This window comes from Elephas maximus, chromosome 6 (assembly GCF_024166365.1).
Source record: "Elephas maximus indicus isolate mEleMax1 chromosome 6, mEleMax1 primary haplotype, whole genome shotgun sequence".
NCBI classification, from domain to species: domain Eukaryota; kingdom Metazoa; phylum Chordata; class Mammalia; order Proboscidea; family Elephantidae; genus Elephas; species Elephas maximus.
The window spans coordinates 135,675,206-135,696,400 of NC_064824.1; the positions used below are offsets into that span (position 1 = coordinate 135,675,206).

The following is a 21,195-nucleotide window of genomic DNA, read 5'->3' on the forward strand; positions in this document are numbered from 1 at the left end:
GAGAGTGGAAGGGAGGGAGAGAGAGAGGAAGGGAGGGAGGGAGAGAGGAAGGGAGGGAGAGAGAGGAAGGGAGAGAGAGAGGAAGGGAGGGGGAGAGAGGAAGGGAGGGAGAGAGAGAGGAAGGGAGGGAGAGAGAGGAAGGGAGGGAGAGAGATGAAGGGAGGGAGAGAGAGAGGAAGGGAGGGGGAGAGAGGAAGGGAGGGGGAGAGAAGAAGGGAGAGAGAGAGGAAGGGGGGAGAGAGGAAGGAGGGAGGGAGAGAGGAAGGGAGGGAGAGAGAGGAAGGGAGGGAGAGAGAGGAAGGGAGAGAGAGAGGAAGGGAGGGGGAGAGAAGAAGGGAGAGAGAGAGGAAGGGGGGAGAGAGGAAGGAGGGAGGGAGAGAGGAAGGGAGGGAGAGAGAGAGGAAGGGAGGGAGAGAGAAGAAGGGAGGGGGAGAGAGGAAGGGAGGGAGAGAGAGAGGAAGGGAGGGAGGGAAAGAGAGAAAGGGAGGGAGAGAGAGGAAGGGAAGGGGAGAGAGAAAGGGAGGAGGAGAGAGGAAGGGAGGGGGAGAGAGGAAGGGAGGGGGAGAGAGAGGAAGGGAGGGAGAGAGAGAGGAAGGGAGGGAGGGAAAGAGAGAAAGGGAGGGAGAGAGGGGAAGGGAGGGGGAGAGAGGAAGGGAGGGAGGGAAAGAGAGAAAGGGAGGGAGAGAGAGGAAGGGAGGGGGAGAGAGGAAGGGAGGAGGAGAGAGGAAGGGAGGGGGAGAGAGGAAGGGAGGGGGAGAGAGAGGAAGGGAGGGAGAGAGAAAGGAAGGGAGGGAGAGAGAGGAAGGGAGGGAGAGAGAGAGGAAGGGAGGGAGAGAGAGGAAGGGAGGGCGAGAAGACTGGTTACTACATGTATTCATTAACTACAACATTAGCTGTCTGATGATCAGGAATCTGTGTTTCAAGAGCTTTATAATATCCTGACACGATGGTCTGTGATTCATATACAGTCATTTTAGGCGTTTTGGTTATATTTTAGAAAATCTGTTGAGGGTTTGGGGTTGATGGGTAATGCGTCATCATTTTCCTATTTAACGTAATAACAGACTTCCAATTAGAGCTCTTCCTCAGAACATTTGCAAGTTTTTTTTTGAGAAAATTACAAAACTTGTTTATGAGGGATTAAAGATGCTCTGAAAAAATGAAAAGACATATTGACACATGAACACTTAAAATCCCACTACTTTTGTGTGTGTATGTAAACTGACAAGCTCCTTCTAAAAATGCATCGAGAAGCAAAAAAAGACAAGATAGGCAAGACACTCCTGAAGAATAGCAACATACAGGGGGACATGCCCTAACAGATATCATGGCTTGTTATAAAGCTACAGAAATGAACAATGTGGTATTTGCCCAGGAATAGAATACAGAAGAATGGAACAGAAGAGAGAGCTGAAAAACAGTCTCAAGCATAAATGAACAATTACTATGACAGAACCGGCATTGTAGTTTGATGAGGAAAGAATGGATTACTTAATAAATAGTAATGAGCAAATGGTAATAGGGTCATTATGAGTTGGAACGGACTTTGGACTTGACGGCACCTAACAATAACTAAGTTTTGGAAACCCTGGTGGTGTAGTGGTCAAGAGTTTGGCTGCTAACCAAAGGGTCGGCAGTTGGAATCTAACAGGCGCTCCTTGGAAACCATATAGGGTGGTTCTGCTCTGCCCTATAGGGTCACTATGAGTCAGGATCAACTCAACGGCAATGGTTTTTTTTTTTTTAAAATAAACAACTGGGAACTCAAATGGAAAAGAAAATCCAACCTCATACCATTCATAAGAAACCATTCCAGGAAGATTCAAGTTTTAAATGCAAAACTATAAAGCTTTTAGAAGATCATATAAGAAAAAATCTTTATCATCTTGGGGTTCAGTGCCATGAAAGACAAAAGAAAAGCTGAGGAACTGTTCTAGATTAAAGGAGACTGGAAACCCTGGTGGCATAGTAGTTAAGAGCTACAGCTCCTCACCAAGAGGCTGGCAGTTCGAATCCACTAGGCGCTCCTTGGAAACTCCATGGGGCAGTTCTACTCTGCCCTATAGGGTTGCTATGAGTCGGAATTGACTTGATGGCAACGGTTTGGTTTTTTTGGTTTTAAGAGATATGCTAACTAAACATAATTCATGACAGGACCCTGGACTTGATACTAGAGTGGGGGGAAAACTGCCATAAAGGATATGATTGGGGCAAATGGTGAAATGACTATAAATTACATATTAGAGAACAGTAGTTTATATCAATGTTAAAGTTCCTGATTTAGATCTGTGCTTACCTAAGAGAATGTCTTTGTTTCCAGGAGATACATAATGAAGAATGTAGGAGTCATTCAATGTAATTTCAAATGGTTCAGTGTGAATAATGATAATATTGATAATGTGTGTTAGTCAAAATATATAAAAATAACAACTTTTTCAGATCCATGTTTTTGTGTTTAACTAAGAGGAAGAATTTGACTCATGTAGTGTGACTATATTAGATCAACGATAGATAACAATCCATCTAAGAACTGAGAACTGTAAAATTTAAAGTCAATTATTTAAATTCATTTTAATTTACCCTTAAATAACAACAATAAACAGTGAAGTCTGGCACACAAGTACATACATATGCATGCACACACACAGTGCACACACAAATGTGGCAGATGTTAACAACTAGAGAATGTAGGTGAAGGGTATAGAGGAGGTATTTGTACTATTCTAGTAATTTTTCTGTGAGAAATTATTTAGAAATAAAAAGTTGAAACTTATACCCAAATTAACTTTCAGAGCCTATCAAAGTTTCCTACAGAGTAAATACACAATAAATGACAAGATTATCTCATATGAATAAAATAGGTATAAAAAAGCAAAGAAATTGTGAAGACATTTATTTCTTGACTAATTTCTACACTTACGTGGAATCGCCAGTTTCCCAAATGATCAACATCTTTGATATACACGTGATAATGTCCTCCATGGCAGCCCCCTTTGTGTATGATAACGGAGAAGAGGTCATAGATATATTCTGAGTCATCCAGTTCACTCTAAAAGAAGAAAGAACATAACCACTCATACAGCTTACATATAATGGTAACATACATATAAAAGGGAAAAATTTCAACTAATGGATACTTCACTGTCATTTTTATTACTATTATTTTTTTGTTTGGGTTGTATCATTGTCATTTAAGGACAAATTTAAATGAATTTAATAATTTAAAAATTCTTTGGTTGACAATTATCTATCACTGGTCCAATATCAATCACACTACACCAATCAAATTCTGCCTGTTAAACATGAACACTTGTATCTGAAAAAAGATTGTTCTTTTTATGGATTTTGGCTAAGACCAGGTGAGACAACGTGACAACTGAACATACTACCTTCCCAGTGAGTCTGCTGTAGAGACTTTTAGAAAAGGCAAACCGTCTCTGGGTTATACCAAAACCAAACCCAGTGCCGTCGAGTCGATTCCGACTCACAGTGACCCTATAGGACAGAGCAGACCTGCCCCCCAGAGTTTCCAAGCAGTGCCCGGCGGACTCGAACTGCCGGCCTTTCGGGTAGCAGCCGTAGCACTTGACCACTACGCCAGCAGGGCTTCCGTACTATCACCTGTTTTGCCGCTGTCTGAATGGGCTCTTTATCATCCGGCTAGGTTACCGTGTGCCTCGGAGTCAAAGTCATGCCCGTCTCTCTCCCCTCCTGACACCTTGGTCCTCCGTAAGCAACAAGAATTTCACAATTCTTAGTGCTGGCTGGTTTTGTTTAGAGGCAGTTCAGCGAAATGAGGTGGCTCTTACTTTATTAATTCCATCATCAATCTTTTCTATAATTAAGGTGCTCTAAAATCCTTAGAGACCCAACAGATGAAAACTCCATGATGGTATTTTTTTTTAACGTTAGATTAGGAAGCCCTGGTGGGCAAGTGGTTAAGCTCTTGGCTGCTAATTGAAAGGTTGGCAGTTCAAACCCACCAGCCGCTCCACGGGAGAAAGATATGGTCGTCTGTTTCTGTAAAGATTTATAGCCTTGGAAACCCTATGCAGCACTTCTACTCTGTCCTACAGGGTCACTATGAGTTGGAATCGACTCAATGGCAATAGGTTAGTTAGAGTAAGAGATAATTTAAAGATGTTTATTTAAATTCCTGAAAGAGGAGAAAAAGGAAGGCTTAGTTTTTGCATTTGAAGAGTTTGAGTCTTGGTGGTGCAGTGGTTAAGAAGAGTTCAGCTGCTAATCAAAAGGTTGGCAGTTCAAATTCACCAGCTGCTCCTCGGAAAACCCTGTGGAGCAGTTCTGCCCTGTCCTATGGGGTCGCTATGAGTGGACTCTTGACAGCAACAGGTTTGTTTTTTTTGTTTTGGGCTTTATCATGTTAAGTTCCCTTCTAGCTTTGGCTTTGATTCTGATTTTTCTATCTAAGGTCAATTACTGCTCTTCTGTAATGATAAACTTACACATGGATGCCACTTGGCGGGGGGGCAATTATTTGTTTAAAAAAAGTATACTTTTAAGTGGGCACCACTTTTCAAATGCCTGGTTCAGGCAAGAGAGAAGAGAGATGTACACAAAGATGCAAAGTGACATTTTTTTTTCCATTAATACGGAAGTCAAAAAGTAAAATTAATGTGAGCTTCCTGAGTAGGGGCTCATTTTTACTTTATTTCAGTTTTGTTATTTCAAAGCATGTGAAAATCATGTGACAACTACCTTTAATAAAAGGACAAAAAAATTTCAGCCAAAAAATGGGGGATGGAGTAAGTATACTAACTTATTCTAGCAAAATGGTTTTATTTTCCTTATGCCAATAACAGGCTCGGGACCAACACATTAGAACCTCTGCATGGTAATTAGCATGATGAAGCAAAAAACAAAAAGCTCAGTAATCAGGTTTGAAGTAGAGGAAGGCTCATCTCTGAAGAGTTTCAATTTTAAAATGTTTATAAACAAAAGATTACTTTTATACTCAGACATCCAATAACTAGCTAATAAGTATTCAGTTTTTTATAAACATGTAAGAGTGCATTGCAGTAAGTACACCAGACTCATCACCTTGATCTTGGTAGGTACATTTGAAAACGGCTCATAAATTAGGTTACTGTGCAATTCATTTGTTTTCAAAACTTTTTTTACCCTTGTCTTAAGGATTACAAATTCCAGATTAGTGAAATTCTATTTGTATGTTCACTTCCTAGATGCATAGTTTGTCATTACATCTAAAAACAAAAAACCAAACGCATTGCCATCGAGTCAATTCTGGCTCATAGCAACCCTATAGGACAGAGAAGAACTGCCCCATAGGGTTTCCAAGGAGCACCTGGTAGATTCAAACTGCCGACCTTTTGGTTAGCAGCCGTAGCTCTTAACCACTACGCCAGAAGGGGTTAGCAAAGTACCAATTAATGATAACGTTTCCAAACACATTTTCTAATTTTTTAATGTTTCACTTCAAAGATTTTTCAAGGAGAATTAAAAAAGAGAACTGGGAACAAATCTGTATTTTGGAGACTCAAAAGGACTGTACCAAACCAGTGGTTCTCAACTGGGGCGGGTGGGGGGCGGGGGTGACTTACCTGCCCTGCCCTCATTGCCCACCTAGGGGACCTCTGCAATATCTGGGGACACGTTTGGTTGTCACAACTGTGGGGGTTGATGGGTGCTACTGGAGTGTAGTAGGCAGGGGCCAGGGATGGACAGGACAGCTCCCCACGACAAAGACTTATCCGACTCAAAACGTTAATAGAACCATTTGAGAAACCTTGTGATAAAGCACCTGAAAATCCGGTCAATAAAAGATTCAATCTTAGGAGGAGAAAAGAAAGAATTTCGAAGTAAAACAGTTCAAACCTGTTCACAAAAAGGCTTCAGATTGATCCGGAGAGGGAACGTATAACAGCTAGTTTCCTTGTATCGTTCACACTTCACGAAATCAAAATTAAATCTTAATAACGAAACAGTAAGAAAAGGAGGCAGTTTACGCAATTTGGCCAACTGTTAAAAGAAAATTTTAAAAAGTATTTTAAAAGTCAAGTTATACATAAAGAACACATAATGTTTCTTAAGATTTGAAAAAGAAACCTATGACACAGATTTAAGAGAAATGTCTTAAAATACATAAATTGATTTCTGTAGATCCAATATAGCTCTTGATACAAACTCATCTATTTTAAGAGACTGTAAAAATGGAAGGACCAAAGGTGGCATCACTCATTTATGCTTACAACTGAAAACTCAGTACCCAGTTTTACGTTTTAGTGTTGATATCCTAAGATGCTATGTCATGAGCATGTTAGAACTGCGTGCTCCTCTCTCTAATTGTGCCTATTTCCTGCCCAACCCTTAGCCTTTTACCTTCCTGCTTGGTGTCTCCACTTTACCTACAGAAACATGTCTCTTTGTATCTACTGAAGAACTGGCAGTCCTAACCTGGGACCCAGGAACCTGTTTCAAAGGATCTGAGCCCCCCCGAATTATAGGAAAATGTTATGTACATGTGTATTTTCCTGGGGAGATGACCCACAGCTTTCATTAGAGCTTATAAAAGGGGTCCAGCTCCCCAAAGGTTAAAATCTACTGACTGGAGTCTTACAGTCGCTGATTTTAAATTTAAAAACAGTTAAGATTTTTTTTTGCTTAAGGCAAAATAATTTTTTTTTTTTTTAACATTGCTCAAACAAGATATTTCTTGCTTTAAAACAAAACACTAAGTTGCTTTTTACTTGAGAATCATCAGCCTTGCCAACTCCCTTGGATTAATGGCCCATGGAGTGGGAGGACCCATAATCATATCCATCTATGTATCTAATACCCCTAAAAATAGATTTTAAGAAGTTTCATAAATTTGGGGAGGGGGTGGAGTTAAAAGAAAAAACAGCAGTATAACAACACGGTAGCCCTTCAAACAGGCTCTAAAATTGTACCTACAAAAACTGTGTAACTCAACTGCAGTGTGTCTGAGAAAAGACAGCTCCAGAAAGGAAAAACTACTTAAATAAGCAGCACGACCAAACCCTATGCTTAGAATGCAAAACACCCAATGCAACTAGAATAGGGTGCAACTTTAAAAAAGTAATCAAGATAAAATATTTTTCAACTGAAAAAGAATTAAACCAGTGATATAAAGGGCATACAAAAGAGCTGCTTTTGTTCAACAAAAACATGCACCAAAACCAAGGAAAGAATTCATAGTTCTCTTTCTAAGGCCTTTCTACCCTCTGAAGTTTATTAGATTTTGGTTATAGTATAAAAGGTAAAATACAACATAAAAAAAGCAAACAATAAACCTCTCTTTTTGGGCTTCATAAAGGGGCAAAGGCTAGATGGAAATACCTATCAGATAGGATAAGATATTCACCCTGGTTTTAGATCCTATTTTGACAACTGTGAAGCCCTGGTGATGTAGTGGTTAAGAGTTCAGGTTGCTAACCAAAAGGCTGATAGTTTGAATCCATCAGCTGTTCCTTGGAAACCTTATGGGGCAGTTCTACTCCGTCCTGTAGGGTTGCTGTTTGACTTGGTATCGACGCCACAGCAATGGTGGGTGTGACAGCTACAGGCCCAGGCTTTACTGTTTACATTACGTTTCACCCACAATCTCCAGGATGCAAAAGCAATATTATGTGTTATCTCAATCAATGCTCATTTTATTTGCTGTAAAAATTCAGTAATTTTCAGCTTTAGGGATAGTACTATCTCTGTCACAATGGAAACTGCACAGTCATGTCCTGTGTGATGACAGCTCTTTAAGACAGTGCTCAATAACCTGATCGAGTTGAGTTCAAGTTTACAAAGTTTATGAACAGCCTATCATATCCCCTACCAGCAGAGGAATAGTTACTTCTACAGATAATAACAATGGCAGTTGGGCTGATTTTGTATTGTATTTTTATAGATATAAAGAGCTGACAAGGCCAGAGGTTACAAATAAAAAACCTGGGCCAGAGGAATGGGAAATGGCATTAATAAATGCACAAATACGTATTTGCACACACACACTTATATATTTACAGATTATAATAATCACTATGTTAATGTTTTAAAGAATTATTAGTTCTTAGCAATTTCGTAGCACTGGTAATATTTTAATGGTTTTGTGGAAAATTAAGTGATTGTGCAAGAAATACATTTAAAAAACAATTCCACAGGGAGAAATCACATACAATTGTGAAAGAATGGTGAGAGAAGAATATAAATGATCAGTTCTTAGAAGGTAAGGTAAAAGAAAAAAATCTCCATAAAAATGCTTTTCTAAAACACGTTCTCCAAAGAGAGTTAGTTATTCAGATACCAGAGTCCCTTAAAGAACAAGTAAATAAGATACCCTGGATCCAAAGGGCTTGCCTAGTAAAGCACTGAGACCTTTCAGCTCAACTGGGATAAACATCAATCTGGCAGCAGGTTTTAAAAAAACTGCCAAGGTGCTGATATGATAAATCACTGCCACAACATAAAGGGACTGGAGTGTGCAAAATTCATGATGCATGAAAACTGTAGCTGCCTCTTGTTCCCGCTTTTCCAAAGCTTCTCCTCTTGGCTGGAATCCTGAATGTTAACTGTGAATGACATGTGCAGGAATGGCTATGTGCATGAACGAGATGAATAAGTCTGAGAAGTATCAGCGTTCCACATCTATGGATCTGTTGTACTTTTCTCTCTTAGCTCTTACATTGCAACAGAAATCAGCTGTTTAAATCTTGTCTTCCTTTCAGCCTATGTTTTGGTTTGCCACACTGAAAGAAAACCAGATGCTTTCTGTAAAGTCCCTTGATTAGCAAGTTAAGGCATTCCCAACTGGGGGAAGAGGAAACGGTATATTAGATTTGCTAGAGTGAGACAGCACATATATTAATATCGTAAAATTATTGCATAATAAGAAAATGAAAAAAGCCATTCAATTTTATAGTAGTAAAAAAAAAAAAAGGAAATTTCAACAAATTTCTTGGCCGGCAGAAATAAAAAGATAACACTGTCTTCTGCAAAAAACACAGGTAATTTGCAAAAAGCACAGGTAAAAGGAGTTTATTAAAAAAGGCATACTTAAGAAACACTTGGGTGCAAATCAAATTTTCCTGGGAGAAAGGAAGTTGAGAGGCAAGAACTGTTGGGTTGAAACCTTTAAAAACTTTTTTACTGTAAAAAATTAAAATATAGATGTATATAACAGAAATATCTTTTCAACCACCAGTGTTAATAAATTATGAACAGTTTCGTGTGTTTTCTTCCAGGCTTGCGTACAAGTTGATTTCACCTGACAGATCTTCTTGCTACTCCATTCTGAGCAGGAAGTGGTAAGTGGGCACTCTGGGTAAAGGCAGAGTATCTATCTTTACCTTTACTGCTTTAACCAGCCTATCACAAGCTCCACAGTGGTATAAGTTGTCACAGTCAAAAACTTCCTCTTCTACATACATGTTCCAGAGTGCCTCTTCCAAACCAGACACATTTTTGACCGTTACTGTCAGATCTAAGAAGTCTTCCTGAAACACACATGAATATATATTCAAAAAACAATTTCAGAGGTTCGCAAACACCACTAACTTATACATACATTGGAAATAATCAGGTATTTTCTTCCTAAAACACTGTACATATGAAGCTACAGCTCTCTTGATCAGATATTGTGAAACTCATAATACTAAATTATCGTTTGTTCTAAATCAAACTATAATTTGGCTTAAAATATATCAGAAAAACGTTCATAAAGAATCGAGTTTCTCAGTTTATTGCTTGTACAATTAAGCCTATCAGGAAATAAAACAAACCACTGAACACATCTCTGAATTCAGAAGTGTAAGTGGGTGAGGTTTACTGGTACCATTTTAGTCTCTAGACTGGAAGGTGTAAGCAGGGAGGGGAAGAGAAAGGGAGGGTTGAATCTTCTAGTTAAACTTCAATGTTTCATCTTCTCTTGCTAGGGTTGGTTTAAGATACACTTAGGGTTATAAGAAAAAAATTATCTTGAGCCAATATAAAAAGATGCTTCTAGGAAAAATTAAGAGGGGAGTATTTTGCAAAAAGGGAGCCTATCAGTGCTACTATAACTGCACTTGAATTACAATATATTTCTAGTAATAACCACTTACGATTTCCCATGTTTAAATCATATTCACGTGTACAACAGCATTTTTTTAAGGGATTATGGAAATCGTAAAATAACGAAATATTAATTCATGGCGGAAATCTTGAGTAATAAAAGTAACTTTTATATATAGTTTATATGTATGTAAAAAGTTAATGTCTATGGTTTATAATGAGCCTCCATATGCATTGTTTTCAAATTACTTTGTGAATTGTTACATCATAGCTAAGTTAACCACACAGTAATTCAAGGACGTACACGACATCTTAAATATTTCCAAACTAGGCTGACAGATGCTTCTATTTGCCCAGACAATAAGGGCTAAAAAATATTTTTTAATCCCAAGTTATTCTTGAAAAAAAAAGAAAAAAAAGATACATATTCCACAAAAGCAATTTATGCAACATTTGGAAAATGGCATTTAAGTAATATTTTACTAATACAGTCAAATTCAGAAAGTTTCTGTAACTCTTGACAAAACAGAAGGAAATTTTTAGAATGACTGCTCAGTGAAGAACTCATCTGCTGTAGAAGATTTATGGTACAAACAAAAGTTATTATATTTACGTGAGCAAATTTTCAATTTATAATTCTAATTAGAGCAGATGGGCAATCTAGGCGATTACAAAGAACTGGAGATTACACTAGTTAAAAACAGGACTATAAAACTCACAGAAGCATACACATACAAATGAAATTTCTGAAGGATATTAATAAACTAAATGCAATACTTAATTATAGACGCTGGTCAATTGAAACAGCCCTCAGTATTCTCTATTTTATTACTTCCCTAATTAATTTTCTTTATAATATTCCAACCGCCAACTCTGATACTGGCTTCTCTCTCTCATGAAGCCAGTCTTTTACTTGTAAACATCCCACACACATGAGAGTGCTGAATAAAAGATTGAGTTATTTTAAGATATTTGTTTCCTTCCATTTACATGTGGAAATCTGGATTATAAACTAATGAGTTGGGTATAGCTAAAGGAGAAGAGAAAAACAAATTATTTCTAGCAATAAACACTTTAAACCTCAGACGGTGCTGTTGTTCACAGATTTCATGACATGAACTGTCATTTACACTATCACCTAAGCTACTCCTGCAGGTTCACCTGCTTCTCACTGATGTTCTCGCAGTCTTGACAAATAATCTGGTTGACGATGGTTCCGTGATACAGACGCTTGATGAGGTCATGGCCCGAGGTCCCAACTAAGGAAGCTTCCAAAGCACTGAAAAGAATTCGATTCAGTTCCTGCACGTCATGCTGCCTCATTTCCTATAAAACAGGATAACTTTTAAATGTAATTTTGTGCTTCAGATTTTAAAAAATTATATTAGTTAAAAAATCCACAAGATTTATCAAGCAATCCAAAGGTAAGCCTTGATCAGATATAAGGAAAACAGTTCAAAACCAGCTGCAAGCAGGTTAATACTTGAGATCACCGCCTATCTTGTTTATACTACAGAATGAGTACGTGATACATGACTAGACAGCGTTCAGTGTGTACGTATAACCCAACTCACTTAATAACAAGAAAGTTCATTTATTCTTGTGAGAACATACGCCTGTGGCAATGCCACTGCAAGGGGAAGAGAAAGAACACAGCAAGCACAGACCAGCCTCTAACAGCTGGCAGTGTCAAAAAAAACCAAACCCAGTGCCCTCGAGTCGATTCTGACTCACAGCGGCCCTATAGGTGTAGGAATAGCAAAATTGCATTTGGATCAGAGCAATCGGCGAACCAGTAGAATTTGTTGACGCATAGACCAACTGAAACAAGACTAGCACAGGGCAACTGAGAAATATTCCTCGTGGAACCTGCTTCAATCTTTTACACCAGTCATGTAGCTGTGTGTGAACAGACCGAAATACTCCTTAAGAACAATTTCTAAATGACAGCCCAGGGGCACGCCAACATTTAGATGTGGAGAGGAGGAGGAGGGACCAGGAAAGGACACAAGGAGGAACAGCAAGCGGAGAGGAGGCCCAGGACAGTGTGAGAACCTGAGCCAAGATGACGCTGGGCTGTAAGAAGGGAGTGGCGAGTGCTACCAAGAGTCCATGAAGCTGAGAACAGAGAAACATCTCGAGGACTTGGCAACATGGATGTCATTGGTAACTTCAACAAGAAAGTAGGAAGGAGGTAGAGACACAAATGGAAAGCGTAGAAATAGCGGCAGTGAGGGAAGACAATTTATAAAATGAGGTGGGAACAGACCCAAATAAAGTAGATGAAAATTGGAGCAAGGTGTGGAGCTCCTGGTCTTTTTTCCCCTTTCACATGAGACACTAGAGGATGTGTGTCTGTCCAATATCACTGGCTCTGACAGCAAAGGAAACCTGCAAGACATTTTCAGGAGAAGCTGGCCTTCGTACCTCATTGCTGGTCCACCCAAAACTGTCAGTGAGGTCTGCTGTGGATGCCGCTTCCTGGTCTAAGAGCAGAAGCTGAGCAAAAAGCCGCTGTAACTGCAAAGGGATGATTCGAACCTGAAGGAGAAAGGAAAGCATTTCTAAATGAAGTCTTTGAAATGTTGGTCACGGCTTTTAAACAGAGCTGCATCCTCATTTTATATCTCCTACTATCAGTACTATCAGTTCATTCAGTTCACTCGGAAGAACACTTATAAATACTTAATTACAGAAAGTGATCTAATTAAAATAATTAAGCTTCGGGTTTTCTTTGAAAATTTCAATTTAACACAAAAAGTTGTAATTATCTGGAATTTCTACCTTGGTATAATTCAGATCAATATTAAAACTCAAAGAGACCCTAATGGCCACCTGATGGATTATAGACTTACAGTAAATTAAATCTCTAATAGCTCACTCTTTCTCTAAAACATCTCAGATACAGACATACTCCTCATGGAGGAATTTTCCAGGTATAAGTATCTCACTTTGCAGTTCTGACAGTAGGGCTGGCTGTGCCCTGTCTTGCTTGTTCTCTGCCCACTCCAAGCCCAGTCCCCTCTCATTTGGTGTGCTGAGCACGAAGGGTGTAATGCAGGCTGGAGAAGTGGAGGGGCAGGCCAAGCAGCACCACTCACAGTCTGGTTCATGGACTAAACTGTAAGTATCAAAAGTGAGAATACGTGCTGAGAAACTTTTATGGCAATTTGACATTGCCACAGCATTTTTATTACATTTTACAAAAGGCTTGATCCCCAACAGATTGGGAATTTAAACACACACACACACACACGCACACACACACACACACGCACACACACACGACCTTTGCCACACAGGTGGTTTGAGAAGCCCTGCCGAGGCTGGATCTGCCAAGAAGTACAGGCACTACCCTGAAAGCAATATGGAACTTCTGAATGATTTTTAAGCAGAGAAGAACATGATTTCATGAAGGATCTGCATTTTTAATAAAGTTGTACCGCATTAGCATACAATAATTCACTTTATTTCCAGAATATCAATATTGAAAAAATGAGTCTTTTTTTTTGTTTTTGCATAAAAATGCACTAAATGGTTTTTTTTTAGTAGGTTAGTATGGACAATCTGTAAATATTTTCATCCACCAGAAGAATAAACATAGTGAAGAATAATGTATATTTATAAAAAAAATTTTTTTGGAAGGAAAATTTCACTGACAATAGGTTATAGGCCAAGTCACTTTCTGAAAATAAAGACAATATTTGGTAGTTAATAAAGTGGCTGTTTTCTATAAATAAGAACTTAATTCCTTATTTAAAAAAAAAGCATTTTCTCAATACTCCAACCCCCTCCCCTCACCATAAATCAGATTCAATACCTTTGCATCAGGTTTGTCTTTATCCTCTAAAGAACCAAGCTCTTCCGGGCCAAGGGAAAATAACGCTTCTAAACAAAAAAGTAGAATCAGAGATGGAAATGACAATATTTCATTTTAGAAAACTGTTTTAGAAAGCCAAGGCTACCATTAAATGAAATCAGCTGCAGATTCAGTAATATGACTGTGGCAATACTTATATCCTTACTCTACATATTTTGCTTTTTTAAAAAATATTTTATTGTTTTAGGTGAAAGTTTACAAAGCAAATTAGGTTTCCATTAAGTAATTTTTATATAAGTTGTTCCATGACATTGGTTCCAATTCCCACAATGTGTCGGCATCCTCATTATTTCCACTGCTTGCTCTGTTTCCATTGATACGGCTTCCCTTCCTCTTCTTGGCGTCTCACCTTTGCTTTTGGGTGAATGCTGACCATTTGGTCTCACATAGTTGATTGTTCAAGGGTGCACATTACTCATGGATGGTATTATTTTATGTCTTGTAACATTATTTTTCACCACTGACTCTAAGAAAATAAAGTGGCGCACTAACAACATTTCAGAGATTTCTCTGGTTTTTCACTGCTATTTTTTTTTATGGCAGTGGGTTCCAAAACCCACATGAGGAATGTAAGGAAAATGCAGGGTTGCCCTCCTCTGTCATGGGCATTTACACACCACGTGTAAGGCTGCCAATAGTTCTTTCTGACCTTTTTGTCGGGGATGGTACCCTTCCCTCTCGTGGTGTTAAAACACCTTTCCTATGTTGAGGGTGACCTTACCTGGAAAACGAAGAAGACGGCAGTCCATGTTAGTCTGCTGAATTTGTTTTTAAGCCAAGGTCTAGGTACCCCACCCCGGGAGACATGTCTGAATCTTTTGGAATGTCTGTTCCAAACCTAGATAGGAACTCCTACTGGGAAACTCTGATGTATTCCAGGGAGACAAGGGATGGAACACGTATTGTTCCCCCATCCATAACCACTACTCTTGGGAGTCACTATTAACATATGTCACGTTCCTCTGAGGGCTCCAACTGGGAGAAAGTGAGCCTAGATGTTAAAGCATAAAAACCACAAACAGCACACCAAGGACTTTCACGATCGCCTCCCACCACCCTCAGCAGCCTTGTGCCGGGAAGGAGTATACAGGAACTCAACTCAGCCCTGCTCCAGGCTCCACAATCATTTCCCTCCTGTTCTCGGCCTGTCCATACCCCTTCCAGATGAAATCTCCACTCACACTGGGATTCATGCTAAGCCCCAGTCCACACTAAGATGCCAAACTCCATGCTAAGGCTGGCAGGCCCCTTTGCGGGAGAGGATGGTACGGGGCATTGTCTGGTCCTTGCTTAGTGACAACTCTCCATGCCCTGGCCCCCTCCTCCCCAGTTGTTACCAAGGCACAGGAAACTCTCTCCCATCTTCAGTCTCTTTTTAAGGCTACTTTTCTACTTCAAGTTGCCCTTTAATTTCACCTGTATTAAGGCCTGGGAAACTTTTATCCCTCCTAGGAATCTCCTTAGCAATCCCGAAATGACTAACGGTGGAATTATTGACATCAGGGAGATATTTTCGTGGAGACGGAGGCAAGGACAAGGGCACTTTTCTTGAATCCCACATGCAGTCCAATCCATTAGACTGGCCTGGGAGGGGGTAATGGAAAACATGTACTAAATCTCTGGAGGCAGAAGGTCTTTCAGAGCTTAGAGGCAATGAACGACATCACGAGGATTTGGTAAATGCATTAGTGGTGGGAATTGGAATGTGGCAAATCAGATATAGGACAGGTTGTCTCTCCTCTGCATACAGAGAGCCTATGGAGAGCTGAGCTAAGGTCGTGTAGTCAGGCCCATGTGACAGCAAAGTAATGCTCATACAGAAACTGGGGGCAGAGGCTATGACTGCAGTTTGCAGGTATGGGAATGGGACGAACATGTAGAGGGAAGCAGGGATAAGAAGTCAAGGGTCCAGTGAGGCTAGGCTTGCTTCCTGTGGTTGGTTTCTGGGAGAGTCTCCTATATTCTTACAATAAACTCCTTTTTTAATTGAGGTGATCTGAGTAGGTTTCTGTTCCTTGCACACAAGCCCTGATGTTATAATCCTAGGGGCTTTCGAATTCACAATTTCCAGACCCTAGAAAGGTAATATGAGGAAAGGCCTATGTCTATTAACCCTGTTCCATGGTCTGGGACAGACAGTATTTATTCATCAAGCAGATTAATATTCCTGTAAGAAATGCATGAATATTCAGCCTGATGTACAAAGCCTCACATCAGGCCAAGTTCTGAGGCCAAACAAGTTCAGATCACATCAGGATGTCAGAGGTTTCTGTATCTCAGAATTGCAGATACACAACTGTGGACTTGTATAAATACTAATGTGACACCTTTTGCCCCAAGTGTTTGGGTAACTCTGCCTTAAGCTTTTGTTACTTTGGAGAACGTTTAAGACTTGACATTTAAAACTTCTCAAATTAAAAAAAAATTTAAACACAAATTGTGTAACAATGAAGGCTGACACTCATGGCAAATGTGTCTTTATGCTGAATTTTGAATTGAGAATTCTAAAAGAAATATATTGCCTTTTTTGCTTTTGTTACTAAACATTTGTGCTATCGCACAGAACATATTTAAGATCATTTAAGCTTCGTATTTCTGTGTAAAAGAATTACTGAAGGTTTGTCTTACCTTTGTAATGAACACATACTGTGGAATAGGCCTTTAAGATACTTTGTCTATTTGTGATTTCGCATAATTACATGTAGAGACAGCCGTAGGTATTACTAATCAAATGCATGTAACAAACCATACCTCTGAATTCAGGTGTGAAATGAAGAGTCTGAAGAAGAGAATTGAGGTAACAGGTGCCACCCTGATTTCTGATTCCGCTTAAATTGGTGAATTCTCTAGGGGCTGGTGGCTCCAAAGCTTTAGTCTTTAACTTCTTCCCTTTTTCATACTGATTATTTGACACACTGGGAGAATCCTCTTCAAATAGGTCCCCAAACATTGTGAAACTAAATACTACCCTTAAAAAAATAAGACATGTACAGAAATGTTTTATTAAAAAAAAAAAAAAAAACCCAAATCTCCCTGCTGTACACTTAGAAGTTCTCTATCTTAAGTTCTTCCTTAGAGAGTACATGCACTCATTTGGGCTTTGGAGGTACCAAGACCTGGATTTTTTTCACCCATGCCAAGCTCCTACCTACCTGTGTGGCTTCAGGCAAGTTACAAAACCTGTTTTCTTGTAAAATGGGCTACCACCTACCCCGAAGGGTTATTTTTGCAGTTAAATGTCGCGATGAAGGAAAGCCACATACTGTATAAGGTTTGCCCCACAATAAATTAAAGTTATTTTTAAAAGGGCATAGTGAATGAAAAGACAAAGAAAACCCATCACTGTACCTAATCCACTAATGGGGTGGCAAAGCCAATCCTAGATCTGAGTTGACAGATGCCTTGGGACCATCAATCGCTAAAATCTCTGCCTCCAACACCCCTCAGGACCTTGTACCAGATATGACACCGCAATGAATTATATAAATCAAATTAACCTTCTTTACAGCAGTTTAGCATGTAGCCTCAAAGTTGGAGAGCCGGGAGGAGGGTCCCTGGGAAGACCCTGCCCGTAACAGGATCACGCTAAAGGCCCTCCGAGCTGTACCCAGTGAGCCAAGGATCAGCCCCGGGGGCCGAGATGACCTGCTCAAGATCTCACAACGGATGTGGCAGAGGGTCACTCGCAGGTAAGGGATGCAAAGCGGCTAGCACGGCTCCTAAGTGACAGTGCTTTCACGGCTGCCTCCTGACTGACAGGAATGCAGTGATTTTCCTTTTCAATCCGTTCCTCAGAGAAAAAAAGCATAGGAAAATGGAATGCGGAAGTCTGGCCTCGAGTCCGCGGTCGGGATCGTGTCTCCCCAGTCCAGGGCCGAGGCCGGGGGTCCTCCAGCCCTCAGGGCCACCACGGGTGCAGGGAGGAAAAGAGGCCCAGGCCGCCGCGGTCCGGGACCGCGGAACCCACGCCCCGAGCCGCTCCTCCCCTCGCCCTCCTCAAGCCGTGCCGCCAACACGATCCCAACGCCTCCCACGTCCCTCCCGGGGTCCCCGGCCGCCAGCCCCACTTACAAGCCTAGAGCCCAGACCCCCGCCCCAGCCAAAGCTCGACGCAAACAGACACGCCTCAACCGGGGGCCACCATATTGGCGACGGTGGGTCCCCCGCGGCCTCGCGATAGCTACGTTTGGAACGCGCGGACTACGTCTCCCAGGATGCCCCGCGGGTGCGCCTGCCCGTCTCGCGGCGTCTTATGGGCAATGCAGTTCTTTTGCCCCAGAGTTTAGGCGTGAGGGCGGGTGGTTGTTCCCACCTTGGCCAGCCGGGCACTCATTCATTCACATTACAAAGTTTGTATTGATTGCTGTCTTCAATCCATACTGCAATCCTTGTCTTTACCGTGGCTGATTCCCAAATTAAGGTCCCTGGGTGGCACAAACGGTTTGCACTCGACTGCTAACCTGAAGGTTGGCTGTTTGTGAAGTAGTGAAAATGCATTTTCATCAGTGTTTTAATATTAGAGAGAATATATTCTCTCATTTGTTTTAGTATAGCTGAATAGGGTGTGATTAATCTCTAGTCCTTGGAAAATGGTGCAGGCTCTGTTCAAAATATAGCTGAGCAGCGCGTTCCACTCTTACCCAACCCAGAATAAATACCCTAATACCTTACAACATGTTTTCCCCTACTCAAAATAAGAGATTGAGAGCTTGACATGACTAACGCCATAAGGATGCTCTAGGTAATCTCTAAACATTTTTTCATTGCACCAGCTGCACCGGACTCTTCCAAGGGGGCGCGGAGCTATCTCAGCTCCCGTGGCCTTGGTCTTTCTTCTTCTTTTTTTTTTTCTCTTGAGAAATGGCCTTCAGCCTGCAAACCAACAGAAAGGCTCTCTGGCATTTTTAATCTGCAACGTTCCTTTTTGCTCCCTATCTCAGCCACAGTGGACTTGGCAAAACAGTTCCACTAGCTGAGAAATTCTTACATGAGTTTTTCAGCCTGTTACAAATATCAGATTAGAGTCTGGATGCCTGATATGCATATCTGTAGTTCAATAAAGAGTTTTTTTGTAGTTGTTTTGTGACGTATAAGGCCATCTGTGGACTATGTGCTCAAAACATTAGATAACCCTGATCTTCCCCATATAAAACCCTCCAATCAACTCTTTAGGGTAGACAGAATTTGGGAGAAATTTAACCCCCTCTGTCTCTTGAATACCGGTATTCAATAAAGCCCTCTTGCTCCTCCTGTCTCAGTATTGGCTTTGCCGTAGGCGGATCAAACCCAAGACGTGCGGTAACATTTGAACCCACCCAAAGGTACTGTGGAAGAGAGGCTGAACGACCTGCCTCTGTTAAGATTACAGCCAAGAGAGTGCTGTGGAGAAGTTCTACTCTGAAACACATGGGGTCGCTATGAGTCGGAATTTCTTGTTAGTTGCCATCTAGTCAGCTCCCACTCGTGGCACCTTCTCTATAACAGAAGGAAGTGTAGCGAATCCTTTTGGGCATTTACAGTAGCCGTATTTGCAGAGTCAAGAATAGTTGCTCTTGAAGATTTGCACAGAATTTCAACCAATAATCGAGAAAAGAAAGAGCTAGACAAAAGAAATAAAGGAAGTAAAGCCTCTATGTTAAAAACGAGCCAGTTGTCATGGAGACAGTGATGTCTCTGAAGTGAGCGTAGGGGCCCTGGTTCATGCAAGGGGTGGTCGTGACAAGGATCTCGAGAAGCAGGTCAGATCAGTGGGTGATGCAGAACCAGCTTTGTGGAAGAGCAATACCGAAACAAGAGCCAGATCAAACAATCATCCAGCAGAGGTGCTAGCAGTCCCCTGGGGAGGAGGGACACATTGCTTTTTATTTTTTCATTCATTCATCCATTCACTGATTAAACAAATATTAGTAAGCATCTACTAAGTGATAGGCATAGGCCTAGGTGCGAGACGTATAATATTGAATGTGATGGACAAGGCCCCTACATGAAGCTTACCCTCTGGTGCGGGAAACTAACAAAAAAGCTGGATAGAAAATAGTCAAAAGCAATTCAAGGGAAATCCTAGAAGAATGGGACTGAGTAAATGTCAAGGATGTGGAGGGAACTGTTTGTAACATTGCCCTCAGCATAGACTTAGAGAACTAACGAATGAGAAGGCACATGGAGAGCCATGGAAAGAACATTCTTGGCAGAGGGAACAGCAACTACAAAGATTCCAAGGTGGAAAGAAATTGGAAAAAGGAGGAGGCCAGTGTGGCTGGAGTGGAGGGAGCGAATGGGAAAAAGGTAGAAGAGCTGGGTGGGAGCTGGAATCAAGCAGGGCCTTTTGGCCAAAGTGAGGAGTTAGGATACTGTACTTCTTAAGTCAATGGGAAGTCATCCCATGGTGTTAAGCAAGAGACAGGATGGAGATTTAGTTTGGAAAAAGATCCCTCTGGCTTGTGTGTGCAGGGAAAGAATGAAAGCAGAAAAACCTGTTAGGAGGCTGTCATGGATTGAAGTATGTTCCCCCAAAATACGTGTCAACTTCATTAGGCCTTGATTCCCAGTATTGTGTGGTTGTCCTCCATTTTGTGATTGTAATTTTATGTTAAAGAGGATTAGGGTGGGATTGTAACACCCTTACTAAGGTCAGATCCCTGATCCAATATAAAGGGAGTTTTCCTGGGGTTCGGCCTGCACCACCTTTTATCTTACAAGAGACAAAAAGAAAGGGAAGCAAGCAGACAGTTGGGGACCTCATGCCACCAAGAAAGAAGCACCAGGAGCAGAGCATGTCCTTTGGACCCAGGTCCCTACAAGGAGAAGCTCTTAGTCGGGGAAGATTGATAAGAAGGCCAACAGAGAGAAAAAGCCTTCCCCTGGAGGTGATGCCCTGAATTCGGACTTTTGGCCTACTTTACTGTGAAGAAATAAATTTGTCTTTGTTACAGCCATCCACTTGTGGTATTTCTGTTTTAGCAGCACCAGATAACCAAGACAGAGTCTATTCCTGGAGTCAAGGCAAAAGATTAGGGATGGCGTGGTGTTGGTGGAAGTACAGAGAAGGGGCAGATTTCTGACCTGTGTTGGAGATAGGACAGGACCTGATGATGGCTGTGTGGTTGCTTTGTGATGTGTCACCTGGGCTAGGTTACATTTCATTTCCCACAATTCCTTTCCCTGTATGTTCCTGGTAAGGGTGGGTAGCTAGAGTTTTTTTTTTTTTTTTTTTTTTTTGCTCGAACTTAGGAGGGTGGAACTATTCTTGTTTTTTTATGCGCATGAGTGCAGGT

At 40.9% G+C, this 21,195-nt stretch overlaps 1 protein-coding gene across 11 annotated transcripts in view; it reads right to left on the reverse strand.

The window, feature by feature from the left end:
• The window catches only part of USP40 (ubiquitin specific peptidase 40), an 85,245-nt gene extending 67,152 nt beyond the window's left edge, over positions 1 to 18,093 (reverse strand). For 9 of the 11 annotated variants that reach the window (XM_049888486.1, XM_049888480.1, XM_049888482.1 and 6 more), the window contains exons 1-8: positions 17,993 to 18,093; positions 16,673 to 16,890; positions 13,862 to 13,929; positions 12,469 to 12,582; positions 11,203 to 11,367; positions 9,339 to 9,485; positions 5,857 to 6,000; positions 2,921 to 3,049 (exon numbers count right to left, since the gene is read on the reverse strand). In XM_049888486.1, coding sequence (XP_049744443.1) covers positions 2,921 to 3,049; positions 5,857 to 6,000; positions 9,339 to 9,485; positions 11,203 to 11,367; positions 12,469 to 12,582; positions 13,862 to 13,929; positions 16,673 to 16,871 — 966 coding nt within the window. In that variant the 5' untranslated portion in view covers positions 16,872 to 16,890; positions 17,993 to 18,093. The other 2 variants (XM_049888483.1, XM_049888487.1) reach the window with 2 other exon arrangements.
• Between the last annotated feature and the right edge of the window lie 3,102 nt (positions 18,094 to 21,195).